At 46.7% G+C, this 27,606-nt stretch overlaps 1 protein-coding gene across 5 annotated transcripts in view; it reads right to left on the bottom strand.

The window, feature by feature from the left end:
* The window catches only part of ints8 (integrator complex subunit 8), a 173,299-nt gene that overhangs the window by 45,067 nt on the left and 100,626 nt on the right, over positions 1–27,606 (bottom strand). For 2 of the 5 annotated variants that reach the window (XM_072468061.1, XM_072468062.1), the window contains exons 14-22: positions 25,951–26,084; positions 25,743–25,853; positions 22,655–22,856; positions 20,463–20,513; positions 3,156–3,277; positions 1,703–1,887; positions 1,224–1,257; positions 342–401; positions 152–213 (exon numbers count right to left, since the gene is read on the bottom strand). In XM_072468061.1, coding sequence (XP_072324162.1) covers positions 152–213; positions 342–401; positions 1,224–1,257; positions 1,703–1,887; positions 3,156–3,277; positions 20,463–20,513; positions 22,655–22,856; positions 25,743–25,853; positions 25,951–26,084 — 961 coding nt within the window. Of the gene's footprint in view, positions 1–151; positions 402–1,223; positions 1,258–1,702; positions 1,888–3,155; positions 3,278–20,462; positions 20,514–22,654; positions 22,857–25,742; positions 25,854–25,950; positions 26,085–27,606 lie in introns of those variants that run through there. The other 3 variants (XM_072468063.1, XM_072468065.1, XM_072468066.1) reach the window with 2 other exon arrangements.

Raw genomic sequence — 27,606 nt, 5'->3', positions numbered from 1 at the left:
AGCAAAAGAATACGGAGATTAAAATGAACAAAACCAGTTACCTGGTTAACTGGAGATTAAAATAGTGCCCCTGCGTATATACACAATTTAGATCAGAATTGCTTCAATAAATACAATGACAGAGTGAAATTGTCACCAAGCACCAACTTACTTTGGAATGGCGGTTGGCCAAATAGACATATGCTCTGCAGTGACATCATTAACAATGTCATCCTAAAATAGAAAGATCATTAGCTCGGTTATTATTGAAAGTTATCCCAAAATCAATATTGCAAAATGAATTCGCTGTTCGAGCACAGATTGTTGATATGTCCTTATCTGAACTATTCAGCGATACAAACCCGAACAATGTTGTGCAACTTCACAAAAAGGGAGATTAATGTTGTCAGAACCAACGGATCCTACAAAACAAAACAAAGATTTCATGATTTATCTCTGACAAAATTAGTAATGTTACTGCAAGGAAGTGTCATGTAACAATTTACCATACATTTTTGATGCAATATGAAATGAGCTTTCACATCTTGTCTGTGCCTTGACTGTGTTTATTAATACTCTAACTGTATCTCAAAATTAGACATGAATTTGATGGTTAAAAAAAATCCAAATCAATTTATTTGGGGGATAAGTGTTGTTTTATAAACTATATATATATTTCCTTCCCTATCCCACCTGGATTTGCGTAGTCTCTATACCATCCATAGCTAAGAGGGCAACCTGTTTCCATGCATCTGCCAAACACACCTAGTAACCAAATGCTGAGGTGCGCATAAGAGAAACCCAGAACTGGCTCTTCCATCTGGCAGGGAAGTGTGTAACTTCCACCCGAGTACTAAACAAAGTTTAGTACTGGCTGAGGTTATTCATAAAGGCCCATCTTCTCAACCATGCCCTGTGCCTGAGGTGTGATGATCCTCAGGTTAAATCACCACCAGTCAGCTCTCCCCCACAAAGGGGAAAGCAGTCTATGGTAATCTGGGACTATGGCGATTTTACTGATTTACATTACTATGTGAAATCGCCATTTTCACTGTCAAAATAATATGGGCAGGATAAGGCGAGGAGATGATGGCTCTATTCATTTGTGGTACAGCTGTTTCTGTTACTGCTGAACAACATTCAATGACACCCCAATAATGAATGCCTCCAGATCCCATGACACAGAAATGGAAATGAGGTCAAATAGCACCTGGTTCAATTTCTTCAACGGCATTGATACTTACGCTCAGTCTCTTGATAAAGGTTACCAGTTCACTTCTAAAGTGAAAGAAAGAAAATTAATATACACTAGACATTATAATCCATACAACCTGCTCAGGATTGTTACATGCCTCATAAGCCTATAGCACAAATGATCTTCAATAGCAGGAGTTCAAAGTAGCAAGGAAAATTCTCAACTCCAGGTTGAGAATACTTTTCAGCATGTATTGCTCACAATTTGAGCAGTGTTAATATCTATAGTTTTCAGCACAAAACATTTTTATCTGTTCAGCAAAATATTCATATTTAACAAATCAACGTTTGAGTTTTTGTGTAAGGTTCTGCACAATAAAAATGCTGTGGAATTCTTTCTAAAGCATGCAATGTTCTACATACAATTTGATTCATTTTGATAAATTTAGTGTGTCTTTAAATTTAGGTCTTTAAAAAGAAGTGTCTCTTAAATTACTTACAAAACTCATTGCAATACAAAAGTTGTTACCTATACATGATCCCCAGCGTGGATTCTCGATGTTTAATTAAACTGACTCTTCCATCATTAATTCGCTTGTGTTGGTTAGAGAAGCAAAAGATCTGAACCATGACATCCCAGAGGTCTTTAGCTGTTCTTCTGCTTTCCTTTGGGCCAGGCAGCTCTTTACAAGTTGCAGCCAAAAGTTGTCCCAGCTACAAGATACATAAGGGATAAAAAAGATTCCAAGTACTTTGCTCTGTCGTGCATATTTGAATGGACTACAAAATCTATAGTTATGTTACTCAGTGAAATGTGACCAAGACTACAATAATATTTATCTTTGAAACATGAAGTTATCTACCAGTCAGCACAGCCACAAAAACAGTGTTACTCTCAATTTTTTGTTGAATGCCACAATTCTGGTCTGTGATTTAATTTTCCAACAACTGCATGGTGAATAAGTCATTTCAGAGTGATCAACAATCACACCCAATCTTCTTCCCTTACTCCAATGGAAGCTCACACACTCTGAATACACATTCAGGAACCTGCTCGCTGCACCAGTAAGTTTTTCCACACACTTCGTCAAATCAAATTCCATTCGGCAGTTGAGTGCGTTTAACTGTTCAGGAATTGTGATAAAACCCACTGGGTTTGGTAAACTGAGATTGCTGCATACTGGCCATACTGACATCTGTGGACAATTCTCAGATACGTGCTCTCAAATCTGTGCCAGCTGAACCTCATACAACTGTACAATGAGATTCTAAGAGGTAAACATTGATCTCTGGTTTCCTAGGTCTATTTGGACTCAAAAGATCTTGGAAAGCTCGCTGGGTAGTATCCTCTTACACCATCAGGTGGAAGAGACTTTTTTTACTGGAGGATGTCATTACTTAATAGAAATTATAATATAATAATAATCTTTATTGTCACAAGTAGGCTAACATTAACACTGCAATGAAGTTACTGTGAAAAGCCCCCAGTTGCCACATTCCGGCGTCTGTTCGGGTACACAGAGGGAGAATTCAGAATGTCTAATTCATGTAACAACACGTCTTTCGGGACTTATGGGAGGAAACCGGAGCACCCGGAGGAAACCCATGCAGACACAGGGAGAACGTGCAGACTCCACACAGACAAGCCGGGAATTGAACCTGCGACCCTGGAGCTGTGAAGCAACAGTGCTAATCACTGTGCCACCATGCCGCCCAGATGAGCCTAATGAGGTTTATTCATGAATATTCAGCAGTCACTCTGCACAGGCATGGGAGTAAACCTAAAAATGTAATCCTTTAGTGGCTCTGATCACGTAGCTGCAAACACTTGTCAACAGAGAAAAGGGAAATGGAGACAGCACAGAGAAATGTGTATTTCAATGGAGTGATGTACTCCAAAGGTTTTCTGCAAGTGAAATTCTAGCAAAGTAGCTTTTTTTTTTCTGCACAAGCTCTAGGGCAAAATGCAGAAATATGGTTACCTTCACATATGGGTTGTTCTGGACAAGCGCTGCAGGAATTTGAAGTGTTAGATATTCATTTTCCTTCCAGTTCAACATGAAAGCAACGCACTCTTCAGTTATAATTTGCCGCAGTGGAATGTCTGAAACATTTGAAATACAATTCGATAAACATACACTTATCGGTTTCCTTTGCTTTTCAATCACTTTTCAAATCTACACAACCACAGCAATAATAATGATACATTAAAAAAAAACATTTTGCAGTGAATAATTGTACTGATGAAAGTGAGGATGTCAGAGCTTGGAAATTAGCAGGGCCTCAACTGCTACTGTGAGATCCAGTGGTTCTCCCATGAAAAGCTGACCGAAACCAAGAAGGTCCCTGGTTCAACCCCTGGTTTGTATGGAATTATTAGATCTGAACTGCCATGTCAGTAGAGGCTGACTCTCATGAGGCAAGAGAGAGAATAATAAGCAAAGTGTTCCTGTTTCTGACATTTATTCAGCAACCAGGTGGAAATGCATTTGTTACAGCAGCAGGAACCTCACAGAGCAGCAGAAATAGAGAGAGCAGAGAAGGGCTGGAGAGCAGGGGGAGAGACTTCACTCCTAGAGCAGTAGTAAACAGTGAGCGGAGACAAAGCAGAGCTCAAAAGCAGAGGGGGCTGCAGCGAATCTGTGGACAGTCAGAACCAGAAATACAAATCAAGATGGGACATCATAAGGAAACAGATAGGAGGTTGGCTGGTGAGTATTTCCTACTTACCTCAACTAAACTAGAGAATTTCAATTGGGATTAGTAGATTATTTATTGAAATAAAAATAATGAAAGCATAAAATCAAGACTAGATGCATTAATTAAAACATTGAATTAAGAAAATAAATAATTAGTTAATTCAAATGCAATAGGCAGCACGGTGGCACAGTGGTTCGCACTGCTGCCTCACGCCGCCAAGGTCCCAGGTTCGATCCCGGCTCTGGGTCACTGTCCGTGTGGAATTTGCACATTCTCCCCGTTTTTGCGTGGGTTTCGCCCCCAAAACCCAAAAGATGTGCAGGATAGGTGGATTAATCACGCTATATTGTCCCTTAATTGGAAAAAATGAATTGGGTACTCTAAATTTAAAAAAAAATTCAAATGCGAAAAAGATAACTGAGCAGGTGGTGTTGTGACTGTATTATGTGGGAACTCATGGACACCAATGTGATCCACAGAAACTACATCTGTAATAAGTGCCTGGAGCTGAAGGAAGTTCTGCACAGAGTTAATGAATTGGGAGGCTGAGTTACACGGAGGGAAAAGGTTACCGGGACACTTTGTTCCAGAAGGCATTCATGTCTCTTAGGCTAGGATTAGCTTATTCGGCCCACGATCAGGGACAGGAGGATTTGACTGCGAGTTAGGCAGGTATGGGGACCCACAAGATAGATGTATTTTCAAAATTCATTCACGGGATAGGAGCTTCGCTGGTTAGGCCCTGGTGGCACTCAAATGTGAGCGTCAGTGAGCAGGTTCTTGCAAAGCAAGTGGCGCTTGATTGCACCATTGCTGACCCCCTTCCATCACTTTCCTGATGGTCAAGAGTAGACTGATACGTGGTAATTGCTCCAGTTGGATTTGACCTCATTTTTGTGCATAGGACATACCTGAGCAATTTTCCACATTGCCTGGTAGATGCCATTGTTGTAGCTGCACTGGAACATCCTGGCTAGGGGCTTGGCAAATTCTTGAGCACTTGTCTTTATGATTATTGTTGGAATATTGTCAGAGCCTGCAGACATTATTGTACCCTTCAGCCATTTCTTAAAATCATGTGGAGTGAATTTAGTTGGCTGAAGGCTGGCATCTGTGATGCTGGGGACCTCTTGAGGAGGCCGAGATGGATCATCCACTCTTCCCTTCTGGTTGAAGATGTTATGAATAACTCAGCCTCATCTTTTGCATTAATCTGTGAGGCTCCCTCATATGGAGGATGGTTATATTTGTGGAGCCTCCTTCTCCAGTAATTGTCCACCACCATTCACGGCTGGATGTGGCAGGACTGCAGAGCTTAGATCTGATCTGTTGGTTATGGAATCACTTAGCTCTGTTTACCACTTGCTACTTCTGCTGTTTGGCATGCAAATGCTCTGTGCTGTAGCTTCACCAAGTTGCCACTTTATTTTTAGATATGCCAGGTGCACCTCCGGCCTGCCCCCCGCACTCCTCATTGAACCAAGGTTGATTTTCTGGCTTGGCGGTAATAGTAGAGTAGGGGATATGCCTGGCCATGAAGTTACAGATTGTGGTTATATTCAATTTGGCTGCTGATGGTCCACGGCGCCTTATGGTTGCCCAGTCTTGAGTTGCAAGATCTGTTCAAAATTTCATTTCCTCACCCTACACAGTATAAATATCTCCCAATTTCTATGCATTTTAGCTTTGACAAAGGGTCACCTGGACTTGAAACATTAGCTCTTTTCTCTCCCTACAGATGCTGCCAGACTTGCTGAGATTTTGCAGCATTTTCTCTTTGGGTTTCAGATTCCAGCATCCGCAGTAATTTGCTTTTATTTTGTACAATAGTGAGTAGTGAGAGATGTCTATCGTTCTAAACATCAATGTGCAGAATCTGTATGGGTAGAGAGAAGATATGGCAATGGGAAGAAGTCGATTGTAGGAGTAGCTCATAAAAGTGTGTTTGGGACAATTTCTTAGAGCAGCACATTCCTGAGCAAAGTGGAGAACAGGCTATTCTAGATCTGGGGCGGGATTCTCCGCAATCGGAGCAATGTCCGCCGACCGGCGCCAAAAACGGCACGAATCAGTCCGGCATCGCGCCGCCCCAAAGGTGCGGAATCCTCCGCATCTTGAGAGGCCAAGCCCTAACCTTGAGGGGCTAGGCCCACGCCGGACTGATTTCCGCCCTGCCAGCTGGCGGAGAAAGGCCTTTGGTGCCCCGCCAGCTGGCGAGAAACTGACTTTGCCGGGCGGCGCATGCCCGGGAGCGTCAGCGGCCGCTCACGGCATCCCCGCGCATGCGCAGTGGAGGGGGTCTCTTCCGCCTCCGCCATGGTGGAGACCGTGGCGAAGGCGGAAGGAAAAGAGTGCCCCCACGGCACAGGCCTGCCCACGGATCGGCGGGCCCCGATCGCGGGCCAGGGCACCGTGGGGGCACCCCCCGGGGCCAGATCGCCCCCGCGCCCCCCCCAGGACCCCGGAGCCCGCCCGCGCCGCCTTGTCCCACCGGTAAGAGAGGTGGTTTAATCCACGCCAGCGGGACAGGCATTCCAGCAGCGGGACTTCGGCCCATCCGGGCCGCCAACCGGCGCGGCGCGATTCCCACCCCCGCCGAATATCCGGTGCCGGAGAATTCGGCAACCGGCGGGGGCGTGATTCACGCCAGCTCCCGGCGATTCTCCGACCTGGCGGGGGGTCGGAGAATCTCGCCCCTGGCGTGCAATAAAGCAGGATTAATTAAGGACCTCATAGTAAAGGGCCCTCTAGGTAGCAGTAGGTTGAATTTCACATCCAGTTTCAAAAAGAAAAAAAGAGTGGTTCTAAGACTGGAGTATAAACTTAAATAAAAGCAATTACAAGAGCAGGAAGGGGGAGCTGGCTGAAGTCAGCAGGGAAAATAGGTTAAGTGGTGGTCAGTAGAAATGCAGTGCAGATATTTAAGGAGATATTTCATAATTTGTCCAAAATTGCCCTTAGTGTTGGGTGGGGTTGCTGGGTTATGGGGATAGGGTGGCGGTGTTGACCTTGGGTAGGGTGCTCTTTCCAAGAGCCGGTGCAGACTCGATGGGCCGAATGGCCTCCTTCTGCACTGTAAATTCTATGATATCTATGATAATGTTCAGCAAAAATACATTCCAGTGAGACAGAAGATTCTCAGAGACAAATGCACAATCCGTGAGCAATTAAGTCAAAAACAGTAGAAAATTGACAGTAAAAACATACAATTCTGAGAAGATTAGTGGTACATTAGAAGATTGGATATAACTTGAAATGAAAATGAAAATCGCTTATTGTCACAAGTAGGCTTCAAATGAAGTTACTGTGAAAAGTCCTTGGTCGCCGCATTCCGGCGCCTGTTCGGGGAGGCTGGTATGGGAATTGAACCGTGCTGCTGGCCTGCCTTGGTTTGCTTTCAAAGCCAGTGATTTAGCCCTGTGCTAAACCAGCCCCTAATTTAATAGCCAGAGCAGAATGACTGAAAATATATTAAAAAAGGACAGGACTGGCAGCTAAATATTCCAGCATATAGGTGTTTTAGGCGAGACAGGAGGAAGGTAAAAGAGGTGGGGGAGTTGTAATACTGGTTAGATAACATATAACAGCTGTACAGAGGGAGGACACCATGGAAGAATCAAGTAACAAGGCACTGTGGGATGAACTCAGAAACAGGAAGGGGCCAGTCACCAGGATGGGGGTGTACTACTGGCCTCCCAACAGACCACAGGAAGTTGAAGTACTGATATGTAAACAGATTCTGGATAGATGTAGAAATAATAGGGTTGTTGCAGTGGGAGACTTTAATTTTCCTCACATTGACTGGCAATCCCTTAGGGCTAGGGGTCTGGATGGGGAGGAATTTGTTAAGTGTGTCCAAGAAGGCTTTTTGGAACAATATGTGGATTGTCCGACTCGAGAGTGGGCTATGCTGGACTTAGTACTGGGGAACGAGCCTGGCCCGGTCATCAAAGTTGCAGTGGGGGAGTGACCACAATTCCGTAAGCTTTCGGGTACTCATGGAAAAGGACGAGTGTTGTCCTAAGGTTAAGGTGTTAAATTGGGGGAAGGCTAACTACAACCAGACTAGGCAGAATTTGGAGGCTGTTGTTTGGGAGAGGCTGTTTGAGGGTAAATCCCCATTTGGCATGTGGGAGTCTTTTAAGGAGCAGTTGATGGGTGTGCAGGACAGGCATGTGCCGGTAAATAAGGACAGTAAAGGCAGAATTCAGGAACCATGGATGACCAGGGAAATTGCGAATCTTGTCAAAAAGAAAACAGATACATACGTGAGGTACAGGCAACTAAAAAAAGATGAAGCACTTGAGGAATTCAAGTAAATTAGAAAAGAGCTCAAGAAGGGAGTTAGAAGGGCAAAAAGGGGTGACGAAATGTCCTTGGCAGGCAAGATTAAGGAGAATCCAAAGACATTTTATACGTATATTAGGAACAAGAGGGTAGCTAGAGAAAGAGTCGGTCCACTCAAGGACAAAGGAGGGAAATTGTGTGTAGAGACAAAGGAAGTAGGTGAGGTCCTTAATGAATATTTTGCATCGGTATTCACAAAGGAGAGGGACACATTGATTGGTGGTGTTCCAGAGGGATGTATAAACACTTTAGAACAGGTCGTTGTTACGAGGAAGGAAGGTGTGTTAAAAAGCATTAAGGCAAACAAATCCCCAAAGCCAGATGGCATCTATCCCGGATTACTGAGGGTGACAAGAGATGAAATCGCTGGGCCTCTAACCCACTGTGTGTCCGTGTTGGCCACAGTTGAGATCCCAGACGATTGGAATATATATAATGTTGTACCGTTATTTAAGAAGGGTTGCAAGGATAACCCGGGTAATTATAGGTCAGTGAGCTTACGTCAGTGATAGTGAAATTGTTGTTAAAGATTCTCAGAGATATGGGGCGGGATTCTCCACTCCCGCGCCGTTTGTGAGGATCGCCTGGGTCGACGAATTTTCCCGCGACGCCGGTCCGACGCCCTCCGCGATTCTCCCAAGCGGCGAGAACGGCCCCGCCGAGTTCCCCGCGGCGCAGGCCGGAGAATCGCCTGAGACACCCAGAATGGCGATTCTCCGGCACCCCTGCTATTCTCAGGCCCGGATGGGCCGAGCGGCCAAGCCAAAACGGCGGGTTCCCCCCGGCGCCGTCCACACCAGGTCGCTGCCGGCGGGAACAGCGCGGGAACGCTGGGGGGGGGGGGGGGGGCCTGCGGGGAGGGGGGGGGCCTCAAATGGGGTCTGGCCCGCGATCGGTGCCCACCGATCTTTAGGCCGCCCTCTCTGAAGGAGGACCTCCTTTCTTCCGCTGTCCCGCAAGATCCGTCTGACAACTTCTTGCGGGGCGGACTCGGAGAGGACGGCAACCACGCATGCGCGGGTGACGCCAGTTATGCGGCGCCGGTCGCGTCATGTATGTGGTGCCGCCCTTACGTGGAGACAAGGCCTGGCGCGTGTAAATGACGCGGCCCCGCTCCTAGCCCATTATCGGGCCCTGAATCGGTCGGGATAGGGGCCGTTTCGCGCCGTCGTGAACCTCAACGGCATTCACGATGGCGTGGGCACTTCGGCGCAGGAGTGGAGAATCCCGCCCATGATCTATGTATGTTTGGAAGTGAATGGTCTTAATAGCGACAGACAGCATGGTTTTGTATGAGGGAGGTCATGTCTCACTAATTTAATTGAGTTTTGAGATGACAAAAATGATTGACGAGAGAAGGGCTGTGGATGTTGTCTACAAGGACTTTAGTAAAGCATTTGATAAGGTCCCTCATGGCAGGCTGGTGCAAAAGATTAAATCACATGGGGTTAGGGGTGAAGTAGCTGGATGGATTCAGAACTGACTTGGCCATAGAAGGCAGAGGATAGCAGTGGAAGTGTGTTTTTCCGAATGGAGGTCTGTAACTAGTGGTGTTCCGCAGGGATCAGGACTGGGACTTCTGCTCTTTATAATATATATAAATGACTTGGAAGAAAAACATAGTGGGTCTGATTAGCAAGTTTGCGGATGATACTAAGATTGCAGGAGTGCGGATAGTGATTAAGATTGTCAGAGAATACAACAGGATAAAGATAGGCTGCAAAATTGGGCAGAGAAATCGCAGATGGAATTTAACCCAGACAAATGTGAGGTAATGCATTTTGGTAGATCCAATTCAGGTGGGAGCTATAAAATAAATGACAGAACCATCAGGAGGATAGAGACACAGAGAGGTCTGGGTGTGCAGGTCAACAGATCCTTAAAAGTGGCAGCACAGGTGGAAATGGTGGTAAAGAAAGCATATGGCATGCTTGCCTTCATAGGACGGGGTACCGAGGATAAAAGCTTGACAATTATGTTACAGTTATATAGAATGTTGGTTAGGCTATATTTGAAATATTGTGTCCAATTCTGGTCACCACATTACCAGAAGGACGTGGAGGCTTTGGAGAGTACAGAAAAGGTTTACCAGGATGTGGCCTGGTATGGAGAGTATTAGCTAGGAGGAGAGATTGAATAAACTGGGATTGTTCTCCCTAGAGAGACGGAGGCTGAGGCGTGACCTGATAGAAGTTTATAAAATTATTAGGGATATAGATAGGGTGAACAGTTGGAGGCTTTTTCCCAGGGCTCAATTGAAAATTACAAATTCACAAATTCAAGGTGAGGGTAGATAGGTTCAGTGGAGATGTGCGGGAGAAGTCTTTTTTTAAACAGAGGGTGGTGGTGGCCTGGAATGCACTGCCAAGTGAGGTGGTTGACACAGTTACGTTAGCGACCTTTAAAACTTATCTGGATAGGCACATGAACAGACGGGGTACAGAAGGATACAGGCGGTTGATCTAAATAGGACACGTGATCGGCGCAGGCTTGGAGGGCTAAAGGGTCTGTTCCTGTGCTGTATTGTTCTTGGTTCTTTGAGGGAGGAATTTAACATGAGAAAGCTAGCTAGAAATACCAGACAGCAAGAAAAAAAAGTTTCTAAAAAGAAAGAGTAAGTAAACCAAGTGTGGGGCTGATAGAGAGTCAGTCTGGGGAATTAATAATGGAAAATGTTTGTATTTGTCTTCAATGTTTCAAGCACAAATAACATCCATGAAATAATTGTAAATCAAGTGAAAAGGGAGAAACTGAAAACAATTACAATCATCGGGAAAAGGTACTGAGAAAATATCAGAACGTATTTTAAAATTTAGAGTACCCAATTATTTTTTTTCCAATTAACGTTAATTTAGCATGGCCAATCCACCTAACTTGAGCACCTTTCGGTTGTGGGGGTGAGACGCATGCAGACACGGGGAGAATATGCAAAGTCCACATGGACAGTGATCTGGAGCCAGGATCGAACCTGGGTCCTCGGCGCCGTGAGGCAGCAATGCTAACGACTGCGCCACCGTGCTACCCCGAAAACGATCAGAACTAAAGGCTGACAAACACGAGGACCATATGGACTTGACCCTAGGGTCCTAAAAGAAGTAGCCGTGGAGACAGTAAATGCCTTGATTTTAATTCCTCTTGATTCTGGAATGGTCCCATCAGATTGGAAAATAGTAAACTTAATTCCACTATTCAGGAAAGGAAGAGCTACAAAGCAGGCAACTTCAGGCCAGTTAGCTTAACATCTGTTTTAGAAAAAATGGTAGAATCCATTATTAAGGTGGTTAAAAAGCAAGGCACTGGATTTCCGGGTGCGGCGATGACCAGCTAAGTCGCACGTTTCGGCACCTCCCGTTTTAACGGACTTTTGGGCTCTTATCGGGAGCCCCAACGGCAATATTCGAAGGCTAAACCCACTGTGAGGCGACATAGAAGGGAGTGCCCCCGGATGTGAATGGACAGAAGAGATAATAGTGGCCAGATTGCGGAGGATCCTCTGGAGCAGCGGCAAAGAAGGGAAGTGAGAAGCAAGATGGCGGCGGAGGGAGGCCAGTTGGTATGGGGCCTGGAACAGCAGGTGTTCCTCCGACGATGTGTGGAGGAGCTCAAGAAGGAGGTGCTGGCGCCGATGCTACAGGCGATTGAGGGGTTAAAGGAGGCGCAGAAGACCCAAGAGATGGAGCTCCGTGGAGTGAAGGCAAAAGCTGTTGAAAATGAGGACGAGATACAGGGCTTGATGGTGAAGATGGAGACGCACGAGGCACTGCATAAGAGGTGTATGGAGAGACTGGAAGCCCTGGAAAATAGCTCGAGGAGGAAGAACTTAAGAATCTTGGGTCTTCCCACAGGGGCAGAGGGAGCGGATGTTGGGGCGTATGTGAGCACGATGCTCCATACCTTAATAGGAGCTGAGGCCCCGACGGGCCCCCTGGAAGTGGAGGGAGCGTATCGAGTCCTCGTGAGAAGACCAAAGGCAGGAGAAATACCTCGAGCAATAGTGGTGAGGTTCCACCGCTACAAGGACAGGGAGATGGTCCTGAGATGGGCGAAAAAGACACGGAGCAGCAGGTGGGAGAACGCGGTGATCCGCGTGTATCAGGATTGGAGTGCGGAGGTGGCGAGAAGGAGGGCGAGTTTCAATCGGGCCAAGGCGGTGCTCCACAAGAGGAAAGTGAAGTTCAGAATGTTGCAGCCGGCAAGACTGTGGGTTACACACCAGGGTAAACACCACTACTTCGAGACGGCAGAAGAGGCGTGGACATTTATTGAAGAGGAGAAGTTGGACTAGATTGGAGAAAGAGTGTTTGAAATGAAGTAGTGAGGTGGTGGCAAGGGACTGTGAATCAGATGGGGGAAAATTTTCTTTCCCCTTGAAGGGGGGGACACGAAGAAATGTGGGCGCCGGTGGGGAAAGGGAGGGGGAAGGAGAGAGGGAGCTGTGCCATCAGGGGCGGGGTCGAGAGGGAAGTGCGGGCTTTGTTCCCGCGCTATGGAAATTGTGGCGGGAAAAGGGGGCGCAGGAAGGAGGGGGCCTCACATGATGGGAGGCTAAGGATAAACGGGGGAAGCCGAGGTCAGCCAGAGTTTGCTGACTTCCGGAAGCAATATGGGGGGAGCAACTAAGCTAGAGAGGGATCCAGCCGGGGGGTTTAACTGGGTTGCTGCTGCTAAGGGGAAGGGGGAGCTGTTACGGGATGGGATGGTCGGGACGGGAGGGCGCCGTCGGGGGAGATAAGCGGGTGCGTGGGAACCGGGTGAGGAGCTGGTCTAAAAAAGGGGATGGCTAGTTGACGAGTGGGGGGGGGGGGGGGGGGTAAAGAGCCCCCCAACCCGGTTGCTCACGTGGAACGTGAGAGGGTTGAATGGGCCGATTAAGAGGGCAAGGGTACTTGCGCACCTAAAGAAGCTAAAGGCAGACGTGGTCATGCTTCAGGAGACGCACCTGAAACTGGCGGATCAGGTCAGATTAAGAAAAGGATGGGTGGGACAGGTATTCCACTCGGGCTTGGATGCGAAAAATAGAGGGGTGGCAATACTGGTGGGGAAACGGATATTGTTTGAGGCAAAGACCATAGTGGCGGACAGTGGGGGTAGATACGTGATGGTGAGTGGCAGATTGCAAGGTGAGGCGGTGGTGCTGGTGAATGTATATGCCCAGAACTGGGATGACGCAAACTTTATGAAGCGTATGTTGGGGCGCATCCCGGACCTGGAGATGGGAAAGTTGGTAATGGGGGGGACTTCAACACGGTGCTGGACCCAGGGCTGGACCGGTCCAGATCTAGGACCGGGAGGAGGCCGGCAGCGGCCAAGGTGCTTAAGGGCTTTATGGAGCCCTGGGAGGAGTGGATCCCTGGAGATTTACTAGGCCAAGGAGTAAAGAGTTTTCCTTCTTCTCCCATGTCCACAAAGTGTACTCCCGGATAGACTTCTTTGTCCTGGGAAGGGCGCTGATCCCGAAGGTGGCAGGAACGGAGTATTCGGCTATAGCCATTTCAGATCATGCCCCACATTGGGTAGATCTGGAAGTAGGAGAGGAAAAGGAACAGCGCCCACTCTGGAGATTAGATATGGGACAGTTGGCGGACGAGGGGGTATGTGTAAGGGTGAGGGGATGTATTGAAAGGTACCTAGAGATTAATGATGACGGAGAGGTCCAGGTGGAAGTGGTCTGGGAGGCGCTGAAGGCGGTGGTTAGAGGGCAGCTGATCTCCATAAGGGCCCATAAGGGGAAACAAGAGGGTAAAGAAAGGGAGAGATTGTTGAGGGAGATTTTGAGGGTGGATAGGCAATATGCGGAGGCTCCAGATGAAGGGCTATACAGGGAAAGACGGAGATTGCACACGGACTTTGACTTGTTGACCACGGGTAAGGCGGAGGCACAATGGAGGAAGGCACAGGGAGTGCAGTATGAATATGGAGAGAAGGCGAGCCGGCTGCTGGCCCAACAACTTAGGAAGAGGGGGGCGGCGAGAGAGATCGGAAGAGTTAGAGACGAGGAGGGAAAGATGGAACGGGAAGCGGAGAGGGTGAACGGGGTGTTTAAGGTATTTTACGAGAGGCTATATAAGGCTCAACCCCCGGAAGGGAAAGAGGGAATGATGCATTTCCTAGACCAGCTGGAGTTCCCGAAGGTTGAGGAACAGGAGATGACAGGACTGGGAGCGCAGATTGTGGAGGAGGTGGTAAAAGGAATTGGGAACATGCAGGCAGGGAAGGCCCCGGGACCGGATGGGTTCCCGGTGGAGTTCTATAGGAAATACGTGGACCTGCTGGCCCCACTTCTGACGAGAACCTTTAATGAGGCTAGGGAAAGGGGGACACTACCCCCGACGATGTCGGAGGCGACGATATCGCTGATCGTGAAAAGAGACAAAGACCCGCTGCAGTGGGGGTCATACAGGCCTATTTCCCTCTTGAACGTAGATGCCAAGCTTTTGGCCAAGGTGATGGCGACGAGGATAGAGGACTGTGTCCCTGGGGTGGTGCATGATGATCAAACGGGGTTTGTTAAAGGGAGGCAATTGAATGCTAATATACGGAGGCTGCTGGGGGTGATGATGATGCCCCCACCGGAGTGGGAGGCGGAGATAGTGGTGGCGATGGATGCAGAGAAAGCATTTGATAGAGTGGAGTGGGACTACCTGTGGGAAGTACTGAGGAGATTTGGATTTGGAGAGGGGTTCATTAAATGGGTTCAGCTCCTGTACAGGGCCCCGGTGGCAAGTGTGATTACAAATAGGCAACGATCTGACCACTTCCGACTATATAGGGGTACAAGACAGGGATGTCCCCTGTCCCCGTTACTGTTTGCGTTGGCAATTGAGCCACTGGCCATAGCGCTGAGGGGCTCTAGGAAGTGGAGGGGGGTACTTAGAGGAGGAGAAGAGCATCGGGTGTCATTATACGCGGATGATTTGATGTTGTATGTCACGGACCCAGTGGAGGGGATGCCTGAGATAATGCAGACACTCAGGGAGTTTGGAGAATTTTCAGGATATAAATTGAATATGGGGAAGAGTGAACTGTTTGTGATGCACCCCGGGGAACAGGGCAGGGGAATAGACGATTTACCGTTGAGGAGGGTAACAAGGGATTTCCGGTATTTAGGGATCCAGGTGGCCAGGAACTGGGGAACCTTGCATAAGCTTAACTTGGCACGACTGGTAGAGCAGATGGAAGAGGACTTTAGGAGGTGGGACATGGCGCCCCTGTCATTGGCGGGCAGGGTGCAGGCGGTTAAAATGGTGGTCCTTCCGAGGTTTCTTTTTGTGTTCCAGTGCCTCCCTGTACTGATTACAAAGGCCTTTTTCAAGAAGGGGGACAAGAGTATTATGAGCTTTGTGTGGGCTGGAAAGACCCCAAGAGTAAAGAGGGGGTTCCTGCAGCGCAGCAGGGACAGAGGGGGACTGGCACTAGTCTAAGTGATTATTATTGGGCCGCCAACGTGTCAATGATATGTAAGTGGATGAGGGAAGGGGAAGGAGCGGCGTGGAAAAGACTGGAGATGGCGTCCTGTAGGGGAACTAGCCTAAAAGCACTGGCGACGGCGCCGTTGCCGTTCTCCCCGAAAAAATACACCACAAACCCAGTGGTGGTGGCAACTCTGAAAATTTGGGGGCAGTGGAGGCGACATAAGGGAGTGACGGGTGCCTCAGTGTGGTCCCCGATAAGGAACAACCATAGGTTCGTCCCGGGAAGGATAGATGGGGGATTTAAATCTTGGCAGCGAGCAGGAATTGCGAAATTGAAGGATTTGTTCTTAGACGGGACGTTCGAGAAACTGGGAGCACTGACAAAAAAATATGGGTTGCCACCTGGGAATGCATTTCGCTATATGCAAGTGAGGGCATTTGTGAGGCAACAGGTGAGGGAATTTCCGCAGTTCCCGGCGCAAGAGATCCAGGACAGAGTGATTGCGGGGGCATAGGTGGGTGATGGTAGGGTGTCAGATATATATAGGGAAATGAGGGACGAGGGGGAGACAATGGTAGAGGAGCTGAAGGGAAAATGGGAGGAGGAGCTGGGGGAAGAGATTGAGGAGGGGCTGTAGGCAGATGCCCTAAGTAGGGTAAACTCTTCGTCCTCGTGTGCCAGGCTCAGCCTGATACAATTCAAGGTTCTACACAGGGCGCACATGACTGGAGCAAGGCTGAGTAGATTTTTTGGAGTGGAGGATAGGTGCGGGAGATGCGCGGGAAGCCCGGCGAACCACACCCACATGTTTTGGTCATGTCCGGTATTGCATGGGTTCTGGGTGGGTGTGGCAAAAGTGATTTCAAAGGTGGTGGGGGTCCGGGTCGAACCAGGCTGGGGGTTGGCTATATTTGGGGTTGCAGATGAGCCGGGAGTGCAGGAGGCCAGAGAGGCCGATGTTTTGGCCTTTGCGTCCCTAGTAGCCCGGCGAAGGAGTCTACTTATGTGGAAAGAAGCTAAATCCCCGGGCGTGGAGGCTTGGATAAACGACATGGCAGGGTTCATAAAATTGGAGCGGATAAAGTACGCACTAAGAGGTTCGGCTCAAGGGTTCACCAGGCGGTGGCAACCGTTCCTCGACTATCTCGCAGAACGATAAGGGAAAATAGGGAAGGTAGCAGCAGCAACCCGGGGGGGGGGGGGGGGGGGGGAGGACTCATTTGGGTCCTCAGGGGTTTTATGTGTGTGTTTATATATTAGTTATTTATATTAGATTTTACGAAGTTACTATTTTAGTTACTATTTCTGTTGTTTCTTATTTTGTTGTTGGCAGTTGCCGTTAGTTAGCATATTATTTATTTCAAAAACGATCAATGTATATATTATTACAAAGTTGTAAAATGGGAAATTTTTGTTTTTGTTTGATCGAAAACCTTTAATAAAATATATTTTTTTAAAAAGCAAGGCACTTAATGTAATCAGGTGGAGTCAGCATTATTTTCTGAAATGGAAACCATGGTTTGACTACTTTCGTAAGGAAGTAACAAGTAATGTGGATAAAGGGGAACTTGTAGGTGTGGTGCACTTGGATTTCCAAAAAGGTGTTTGCTCAGGTGCTACATACAAATTAGGAACAGGAATAGGCCACTCAGCCCCTTCAGCCTCAACTCCACATTCCTGCCGATCCCCGATAACCTTTCACCCCCTTCTGATCCCCGATAACCTTTCACCCCCTTACTTATCAAGAATCTACCTACCTCTGCCTTATAAATATTTAAAGACTCTGCTACTACCGCCTTTTGAGAAAGAGAGTTCCAAAGACTCTCAGAGACAAAATTTCTCCTCATCTCAGTTGCAGCCACATTTGGGAAAAGACCCTTGTTAGGACGGTAACCAATGAAGATATGTGCTGGTTCGTTTCACCATTATCCACAGAAATGGAGACAGCACTTCAGAAATTGCCCCAACTTACTAGAGTTGGGGGATGTACTACCCAAGTCCTCGGCCACCATTGCATTATGCGTTAATCAGCAGTTAATCATCAAATACTGTTGCCGTCGAGTGATCAATGTCACGTATCAAGAAGGTTGAACCAATACCAATTTCATACTCTGCTACAACATGAGCTAATATAGCACCTTTCGTGGAGTAAAATGTTCCATGGGGTTTCACAGGTACATTATAAAACAACATTTCACACTAAGTCATATAAGGAAATAGTAGGACAGAGGATGGTCAAAGCGGTAAGTATTAAGAGGTGCTTTAAAGGAGAAAAAGAGGTAGAGAAGTGGAGGGGTTCAGGAAGGGAGTTTCAGAGCTTAGCGCCTTGGCAATTGAAAGCATGACCACCAATGGTGGAGCGATTAAATCAGGGAATCTCAAGATGGCTGAGGCCGAAGGAGATTACAGAGATAGGGAAGTGTGAGGCCAAGAAAGGGTTTGAAAATAATTTTTAACTTTGAGGAATACTTAATTGGGAACCAATGTAGGTCAGCAAGGACAGTTCAATGGGCAAAAGGGACTTGGTGTGGCAGCTGGAGAGGTTAACTGAAGCACACAAGTATTTGCTGTGCGCGGTGTCTTTTGAGATGGTGCTTGAGCAGTTTTGGGAATTTAGTCATAAAATATACCTCTCCGTGGACCAGAACATCCTCAACAGATCTTTGTGATGAGGAATGGTTATTGGACCTTGCATTTTTAGTGGACATCACAAGCCACTTGAATACCTTAAATAAGAAGCTGCAAACAATTATAACAGAACTGTTCAGCCATACGCCTGCTTCTGATTAAGGTCTGGTGGTTGCTGGTCAACTGGTTTATGGTTAGGCCTCGCCCTTATATTCCGCTCTTGAAAACAGCTGAGGCCTACTTTCCATGTGGGTTATACTTCATTGCACATGGCCTGTGGGTTTGATAGTTGTTTTCAAGACTTCCGTGACAAATGGCCAGAACTGGAAATGTTTGTAAACTCCTTGCTGCACTATATATTCAAATAGAACCAATTAAGCTTTAATGCAATGCTCAGCTGAAGAGCAGGGTTGGTGTGGTAGGTGTTATAATAATAACAATAATCTTTATTATTGTCACAAGTAGACTTACATTAACACTGCAATGAATTTACTGTGAAAAGCCCCTAGTTGCCACACTCGATGCCTGTTCGGGGACACAGAGGGAGAATTCAGAATGTCCAATTCACCCAGCAGCACGTCTTTCGGGACATAGAACATACAGTGCAGAAGGAGGCCATTCAGCCCATTGGGTCTGCACCGACCCACTTAAGCCCTCACTTCCACCCTATCCCCGTAACCCAATAACCCCTCCCAACCTTTTTTGGTCACTAAGGGCAATTTATCATGGCCAATCCACCTAACCTGCACGTCTTTGGACTGTGGGAGGAAACCAGAGCTCCCGGAGGAAATCCACGCAGACACAGGGAGAACGTGCAAACTCCGCACAGACGGTGACCCAGCAGGGAATCGAACCCGAGACCCTGACACTGTGAAGCCACAGTGCTGTCCACTTGTGCTACCGTGCTGCCCCTATTGTGGACTTGTGGGAGGAAACCGGAGTACCCGGAGGAAGCCCACTTAGACACAGGGAGAACGTGCAGACTCTGCAGAGACAGTGACCCAAGCCGGGAATCGAACCTGTGACCCTGGCGCTGTGAAGCAACAGTGCTAAACACTGTGCTACCGTGCCGCCGTGTGTCGGTATTATCAATGTTCCCAGCAAAGGATTTGGAATACATGCTGCCAATATTCACAGCCTAAAGTATTTTCACAAATGATCTTATAGAATCATTTGTTTTTGCTCAGAGCTCAGCTAGATGACGTTTTTCAGCTGTCCATGTCAAAGCTGAGTTCATCAATAAAGATGAAGAAGATCGATCATACCTTGCATTGAAGAAACAAAGCAATAGTGTTCTGTACCAAATGTAAATACATTCTGTTGTAAATATAAGCCGCAGGTCTTGCATGAAAACTGGTTCTGCAGGTTTCCTCAGCTATTTTCCCAATATATTTATGTTTTATTAAAAACAATTGATTGTGTTAAATTTGCATTTAGACCCCAAGCCATTTTAATCATGTGAAACCCAATTACTGGCTGTGGTAGATAGATTCAGCTCTCTGCTCCAAAATATTGCACATGTCGGCATTAACACACTAGGGTTGCTCAAAGGTTAATTCCTCCCATACCTTTCTCCGCACTGCAAATACTAACGCTCAACTCAAGTCAAGGGTGTTTACGGTCACCACGCACGTGAAAAATTCAAATATTTAAGGAGCTGAAGTTTAAATATTCTTTGAGAATCACAAGCAATAAAAACTTCCACCATTGCTCGGTACACTGCTTACCTTTGTGGTCATGTATAATTGATTGTTCAGACAAAAAAGAAATCCAAAATACAATTCGTACAAACATCTATACTAGATTTTCAAAAATGCTACCTAGCTTATTCAACAAGTACCAATAAAGCACTGAGTATAGCTAAACTTTGCACACAATTTCAGAATTCACAGAATTATCTTGGGTGTGTCGGTTAGAATTTAATTCAAAGAGTTAGAGTGGGTTAGGAAGAGTCAAGAGTATATTTAGTGCAAGGAAAAAGAATGTGTATTGTGATGCGAAGAAATTTTTTTTGAATTAAAATCAAAATGTTTTGCAGGTTCAACATATAAATTTTGCAGATGCCAACTTGAATAAAATACGCTGGAAGCTACAAAGATATTCAGTGTCACTTTCATCTCTACAAAATGTTAACTACAGTGCAAACATAAAGTGAGTGTGTTCATGTTGATTTTAAACAGCCGGCCAAGTGTTCGGTTTACCTTCTCTTAGCATGGCTGAATGACGTGACGACAATTTACCACCAGGATATGCTGTAAAAGAGAATAAAATGGTGGCCTCGTGTGCAAAAACTGACTCAGCTCTTAATGCACAGAGGGAATTTTAAATACAAAAACATACTGTTGTCATTGTTCTTAATGCTAATAAATCAGAAAAGACGTCTTAAACATCAGGGGCGGGATTCTCCGCAATCGGCGCGATGTCCGCCGATCAGCGGCAAAAATGGCGCGAATCAGTCCGGCATCACACCGCCCCAAAGGTGCGGAATTCTCCGCATCTTGAGGGGCCGAGCCCTCACCTTGCGGGGCTAGGCCCACGCCGGACTGATTTCCGCCCCGCCAGCTGGCGGGAAAGGCCTTTGGTGCCCTGCCAGCTGGCGCGGAAATGACTTTGCCGTGCGGCGCATGCGCGAGAGCGTCAGCGGCCTCTCACGGCATCCCCGCGCATGCGCAGTGGAGGGGGTCTCTTCCACCTCCGCCATAGTGGAGACCATGGCGAAGGCGGAAGGAAAAGAGTGCCCCCACAGCACAGGCCCGTCCGCGAATTGGTGGGCCCCAATCGCGGGCCAGGCCACCGTGGGGGCACCCCCCAGGGCCAGATCGCCCCGCGTCCCCCCCAGGACCCCGGACCCACGTCCCGCCGGTAAGAGAGGTGGTTAGATTCTCGCCGGCGGGACAGGCATTCCAGCAGCGGGACTTCGGCCCATTGTGTGCCGGAGAATCGCCGGGGGGTGGGGGGGGGCGCGCGATTCCCACCCCCGCCGAATATCCGGTGCCAGAGAATTCGGCAACCGGCGGGGGCAGGATTCACGCCAGCCCCCGGCGAGTCTCCGACCCGGCGGGGGGTCGGAGAATCCCGACCCAGAAAACTAAAGTTGATGTCAATTGAAATGCCAACTCAGCTGATAGAAAATAATACACCATAACTTTGAAAATACCACAAACGGGAAAAAAACATAATCCAAGTCACCCATCCGTACCTCTGTCGGCTCCTCATTTTTTTGTAACCTCCACCAGCCGAGGCTCTTCTTTGGACGCTGTCCTGACCAAATTCGCGCAACTCTCCTCTCCACCCCGTCTACGACAGTGCCTTCAACTGTTCCAGCTCCATGTTCTCAAACTCTCTCCCTAAATTTAGCTGCCGCTCACCTCGCACATCTCTTTCTAATCTTCCTTAAAATCTGTTTATTTGAACAAGTCTTTCTGACATCTTCTAATTTGGTTCTGTTAATTTTGGATTGTGCCCGTGTGCTTATGAATACTTCCCATTTTAAAGGTGTTATATAAATGCAAGTTGATGTCCCTGCTGTAGCTATAGTCACTCCAACTCAATACGTCTGATGAGGTTAAGACAGACCTCAGAATGAGAGAACAGAATTAAACTTTTTTATGAAGACTGTTGTGATTCACTGCATTCTCTGCACCAGTTTCCGCTATCCGTTTCAGACCAAACAGAAGCCCACAGGCTTCTTTATAATTGTGATCAACTTCATTATGTGATTGATCAACAATGGCCATACTTAATCGGAGACAATAGGCGGGATGCTCCAGTTTCCCAGCCGTGTGTTTCTTGGTGGTGTGTCGTTCGATGGTGACGGGATTCTACACTGCCGTTGCTTGTCAATGGGATTTCCTATCAAAGCCACCCCATGCTGCTGGAAAACCCATGGACCGGTGTGCACTGCACCGGGAAAAGTGAATCTTCTAAGTCGTAGCATATGCATTGCAAACCCAAGTTGAGCAGAAAGATAGGAGAAGGCCCAGGTGACAAATTAACTACAATTGCTCGTCAGTTTGCATTATTTTTCCAAAAGAGATAAATAGCTTTGCATAAGTATGATTTTTGTCCCTCCTCTTCCCTTCTCACTGCTCAACGTGATGAAATGGTGACCTGCTCACAGATTATCGTATGTCATTCTTGACATGACCATCAGCAGATCCATAAAATGGCCCTAGGCCAAGATTTCCACAACTGTTCCCCATTTCTTGTGAGGCACCTAGCCTCAGTTCAGCATTTTGCTTCCACCAGATTACTGAGATTTCCAAGTTTCTAAATGATGAACTACTGGTTTGAATCAACACCTCAACGATCCTAAACATAACATGAGCTATCATGCTAACATAAAGTCAATATTTTATATTTTGAAAAGTCAGTAAATAAAATCTTCCCTTACCTGGTAACCTCATCTCAAGATAGCCTCGAACCCGACTCACAAGATCAGCTGGTGGATGCTCTCCTCCATTTTCTATGCCCGATTTGTGAGCACTGATATCCAAAAGTAGCATCTCATTCAACATAACTTGGCGAAGCTTTGGGGAAAACTCTGTAACCAGTTCAAGGCAGGAGGAATAGAGTTGCCGTGCATGAGTGAAATCCTGAAAAGGAGGCAATTTAAAATGTTACCTAATTTGTAACCAACACTTCCATGAGAGGCATGGGTTTGAATGGAGGGCATGGGTAAGACCGTTTGAACTTATGATTAAAAAACTTTCAGCATCCAGACTAAGGTTCACACCTCCTCGGAGTACACCCAAATACTCAAGTACACCCAAATCTTTCTGGTTTCTGTGGCCATTTGCACCCGGTTTTCCTGGGGCTATGACTCATCTTTCATTCTCACTCCACAGTATAAATATTTCCCACTTTCTCTGTCTGTTAGCTTTGACAAAGAGTCATCGGACTCGAAACGTTAGCTCTTTTCTCTCCCTACAGATGCAGCCAGACCAGCTGAGATTTTCCAGCATTTTCTCTTTCGTTTCAGATTCCAGCATCCGTAGTAATTTGCTTTTACACCCAAATCTCCCTGAACATCAACACTGATGAGTTTCACACCTTTAAAAATAAATCTGCTTTCCTATTCCTATTACCGGAGTAAATAACTTCTCACATTATATTTCATCTTCCAGAGTTGTCCACTTATTTAACCTGTCTTTACCTCCTTGCAGCCTCTTTCTTGTCTTCACAGCTAACATTCTCACCTAGCTTTGTACCATTAGCAAACATGAAAACATTACTCTTGGTCTCGTTGTCTATTGTTAATATCGATTGTAAGTAGCTGAGGGACCAGCACAGATCCTAGCTGCACTTCACTTCACTGCATTTTCCAAGTTGAAAATGCCTAATTTGTCCATACTTTCTATTTGCTGTTATTTATTCCAATCCTCTATCCATAATGATATATCACCGCCAACTCCTGAGTCCACATCTTGTACATAAACTTTCTGTGTGGCATTTCACAAATACATTTGTCAAACATGATTTTCTTTTTTGTATAACCATGTTGATCTTGTCTCATCATATTAGGATTTTCTAAGTGCGGGGGGGGGGGGGGGGGGATTTTCTAAGTGCGGGGGGGGGGGGAGAGAAGGATTTTCTAAGTGCATTGTTGAGTCATTCAGTATTATTCTCACTGTTATCAGGTTAATTGGCCTGTACTCGGTTTTCTTTTCCTTTTTGAACATTCTAATTCCCAATATTCAGGGACCATTCTGGAATCGAGGGAATTTTGGAAAATCAAGGCTCAGACATCCACTATCTCTTTTAGAACCCAAGATGTACACCATCAGGTCATGGGGATTTGTCACTTAAGCTTCTCCAATACATTTTCACTGCTGAGTCCCACACTCTCATTATGCCCTTGGTTACACACTATTCCTGCGATGTATTTGCTTTTTCTACTGTGAAGACAAAAATAACATTTTACAAATACTTCAAATTCTTCTAAATAGTTCCCATGACAGTCATGTTCCCGAACAGGTGAGCTACATTGCCCAATGTTCTAAATTATAACACTTCATGGGCAACATATGACAGTACACATTTCAAACTTGTCTTGTTCCCCTTCCAAATTAAGCACATTGCCAATGGGAATTTAGAGCATTGTTTCATGACTGTACATAATGGATGCTCCTGGACTTTCAGGTCAGTCAATGCTGCTTTTGCCTTCTTGGGGGCTGTTCTCGGGTGCCGGTGGCCAAACCTACGCCAAGGCTGGAAACAGTAGGCAGGGGAAGGGGACTGGAGGGTCAGACGAAGGTACAGCACCTGGTCGGGGCAGGTATGGCGGGTGGTGATGGGGCACCAGAGTGTGTCTGGGAAAGGGAGGGAGGGATGCAGAGTTTGCCCGCGAAGGGGGGATTGGAGTGGCACCATAGTGTGCCCGGGAAAGGGGGGGTTGCTGAGTATCTATGTATAACAGAAGAGAAGGCAAAATTTGTTCAAGTTTTGTTTGAGCAGGTTTTTATTATTTTTTACATTCATTTTTGAGTTTGTGCGCTAACTTTGATTCTTTGGGACATACCGTGAACTGTCAGTGTGTTTACATGTTTGCGACAATATGATTATGTAACTATTATTGGTAGAATGCGATTAGAGATGTTTGCACAGTACGGGTGATGTGCAATAAAAGTAGACAATGACCAATTAGAAATGAATAGCAGACAAACCCTTAAGCAACAAGGAAGAAAGAAACTGACTAAGTCAGTAAGCAATTCACATTGTTCGATGTAGGCCAAATAGTTTCCTCTGCACGGGCAGCACGGTGGCGCAGTGGTAGCACTGCAGTCTCATGGCGCCGAGGTCCCAGGTTCGATCCCGGCTCTGGGTCACTGTCCGTGTGGAGTTTGCACTTTCTCCCCCTGTTTGCGTGGGTTTTGCCCCCACAACCCAAAAATGTGCAGAGTAGGTGAATTGGCCACGCTAAATTGCCCCTTAATTGGAAAAAATGAATTTGGTACTCTAAATTTAAAAAAAAAATAGTTTCCTATGCACGAGTGTCTGCACTAGAATTCCACCAAACTTCCTTTCAACCCTGTCAAGACAACTGGAAAAGTAATTTCATGCCCCACCTTTATTTATTGTCCATAGCAGTTGTTAAAATGACTATAAAAATTAATAAAAGTAAATTATTGCAGATGCTGGAATCTGAAACCAAAAGAGAAAATGTTGGAAAATCTAAGCAGGTCACTGACATTCTCAGCAGAGAAAAGAGCTAACGCTTCGAGTCCAGGTGACCCTTTGTCAAAGCTATAAAAATTAATGATCACTAAAAACCCTCCCTTTACCCACAATGAAAAATATGGTAGGATTCTGACAAGCTGCACAAAACTTGTAAAAATAAGTTCAAGTATTATCAGATCATAAATGCACGCATTGAAACATCATTGCAAAGTGAAAGCACCAAGAAAATTTAGTTTTCCATGGAGTCTCAAAGTAAGTTTGTGCTATTTTAGTGTGCGAAAGCTTTGCCGTTCAAGACTAACCTTAATTATAATGCTATGTAGACCTTTAGCCATCAAGATATAAACCAAATCCCTGGTTAGGTTATCCTTGATGCTAAGAATAATTCCGCCATAAATGGTTGGCACTTCCCACTGAAACAAAAATGATTTTGTACAAATATTACAAGATAATTATTGCAGATCAAAGTATGTATTTACAATAGTCTAGAACCACTTTGGAATTACTCACCTTGTTGGAAACAGTCCAGAATTGCCGATCAGATGTCATTCCGTGAAGCTCAATCAGAATTTGTCGAATTCTCCCTGGGTCAACTGTTAAAATGAGCTGATGTTCCAGTTGACCAATATTCACACTGGCTGACGCTAGAAAATAAAATTATGTGCAAAGTCAACTCCCTCAAATCATAAGTTTAAATGCACATGTTTTAAAGACACAGCTTGTACCATAATGGTTTTATAACAATATATTTAAAGAGCGAAGATTTGAAAATTATTTAAGTAAGCAATTTGATCCCTATGGCTCTCCGCCAACTTCCTCATTTCTCCTGTGTCCACACCGGTTAAAATTAAATGCTCCCGACTTCCGGGTGCGGCGATGACCAGCTGAGTCGCACGTTTCGGCAGCTCCCGGTGGAACGGACTTTTGGGCTCTTAATAGGAGCCCCATCGGCAATTTTAATGGCAAATAACACTGTGCGGTAATCCAGAAGGGAATCCCCCCTGGACACGGATGGAAAAAAGAGAGGAAAGTAGCCGGATTGCAGTGGATCCTCTAGAGCAGCGGCCAGGAAGGCAGGCACAAAGCAAGATGGCGTCGGAAGGAGGCAGTTTAATATGGGGCCCTGACCAACAAGAGTTCCTGTGGCGTTGCGTAGATGAACTCAAAAAGGAGATGAAGAAGGAGCTGTTGGCCCCGGTATTACAAGCGATTGAGGGGCTAAAGGAGGAGCAAAAGACCCAGGAACAGGAGCTTCGGGTCGTGAAGGCAAAGGCTGCTGAGAATGAGGACGACATACAGGGCCTGGTGGTGAAAACGGAGATCCACGAGGCACAACACAAAAGATGTGTGGAAAGGCTGGAGGTGCTGGAGAATAATGAGAGGAGGAAGAACCTAAGGATTCTTGGTCTTCCCGAAGGTGCAGAAGGGGCGGACGTCGGGGCATATGTGAGCACGATGCTGTACTCGTTAATGGGATCGGAGGCCCCGACGGGTCCGCTGGAGGTGGAGGGAGCCTATCGGGTTATGGCGCGAAGAACGAGGGCTGGAGAATTTCCTCGAGCAATAGTGGTGAGATTTCTCCGATATAAGGACAGAGAGATGGTCCTCAGATGGGCAAAGAAAACTCGGAGCAGTAGGTGGGAGAATGCGGTGATCCGTGTATATCAAGACTGGAGTGCGGAGGTGGCGAGAAGGAGGGCAAGCTATAATCGGGCCAAGGCGGTGTTGCATAAAAGGAAGGTCAAATTCGGAATGCTGCAACCGGCAAGATTGTGGGTCACACATCTAGGGAAACACCACTACTTCGAAACGGCAGACGAGGCGTGGACATTTATTGTCGAGGAGAAGCTGGAGTGAGCGGGCCAGAAAAAGAACGTTTGGGACAAAAGTAGGGGGGTGAATTTGTGGGATGAAGGGGGGAAAAGGGGGAAGAGAGGACTTCCCAAGTTGTTAAACCTGCGACCCTGTAACTTCTCTCTCTTCCCCATGTCGTGGGGGAGGGGGTGAGGGAGGATGAGGAGCTGAGGGTGCCGGCCATTGGGGGCGGGGCCAAAAGGGAAGCGTGGGCTTTGTTCCCGCGCTATGGTAATCATGGCGGGAACAGGGAAGCAGGAAGGAGGGGGCCTCGCACAGTGTGAGCCGAGGTCACGGGGGGTAGCCGAGGTC

This window comes from Scyliorhinus torazame, chromosome 11, assembly GCF_047496885.1.
Source record: "Scyliorhinus torazame isolate Kashiwa2021f chromosome 11, sScyTor2.1, whole genome shotgun sequence".
NCBI lineage: Eukaryota > Metazoa > Chordata > Chondrichthyes > Carcharhiniformes > Scyliorhinidae > Scyliorhinus > Scyliorhinus torazame.
This window is presented reverse-complemented; position numbering and strand designations above follow the sequence as displayed.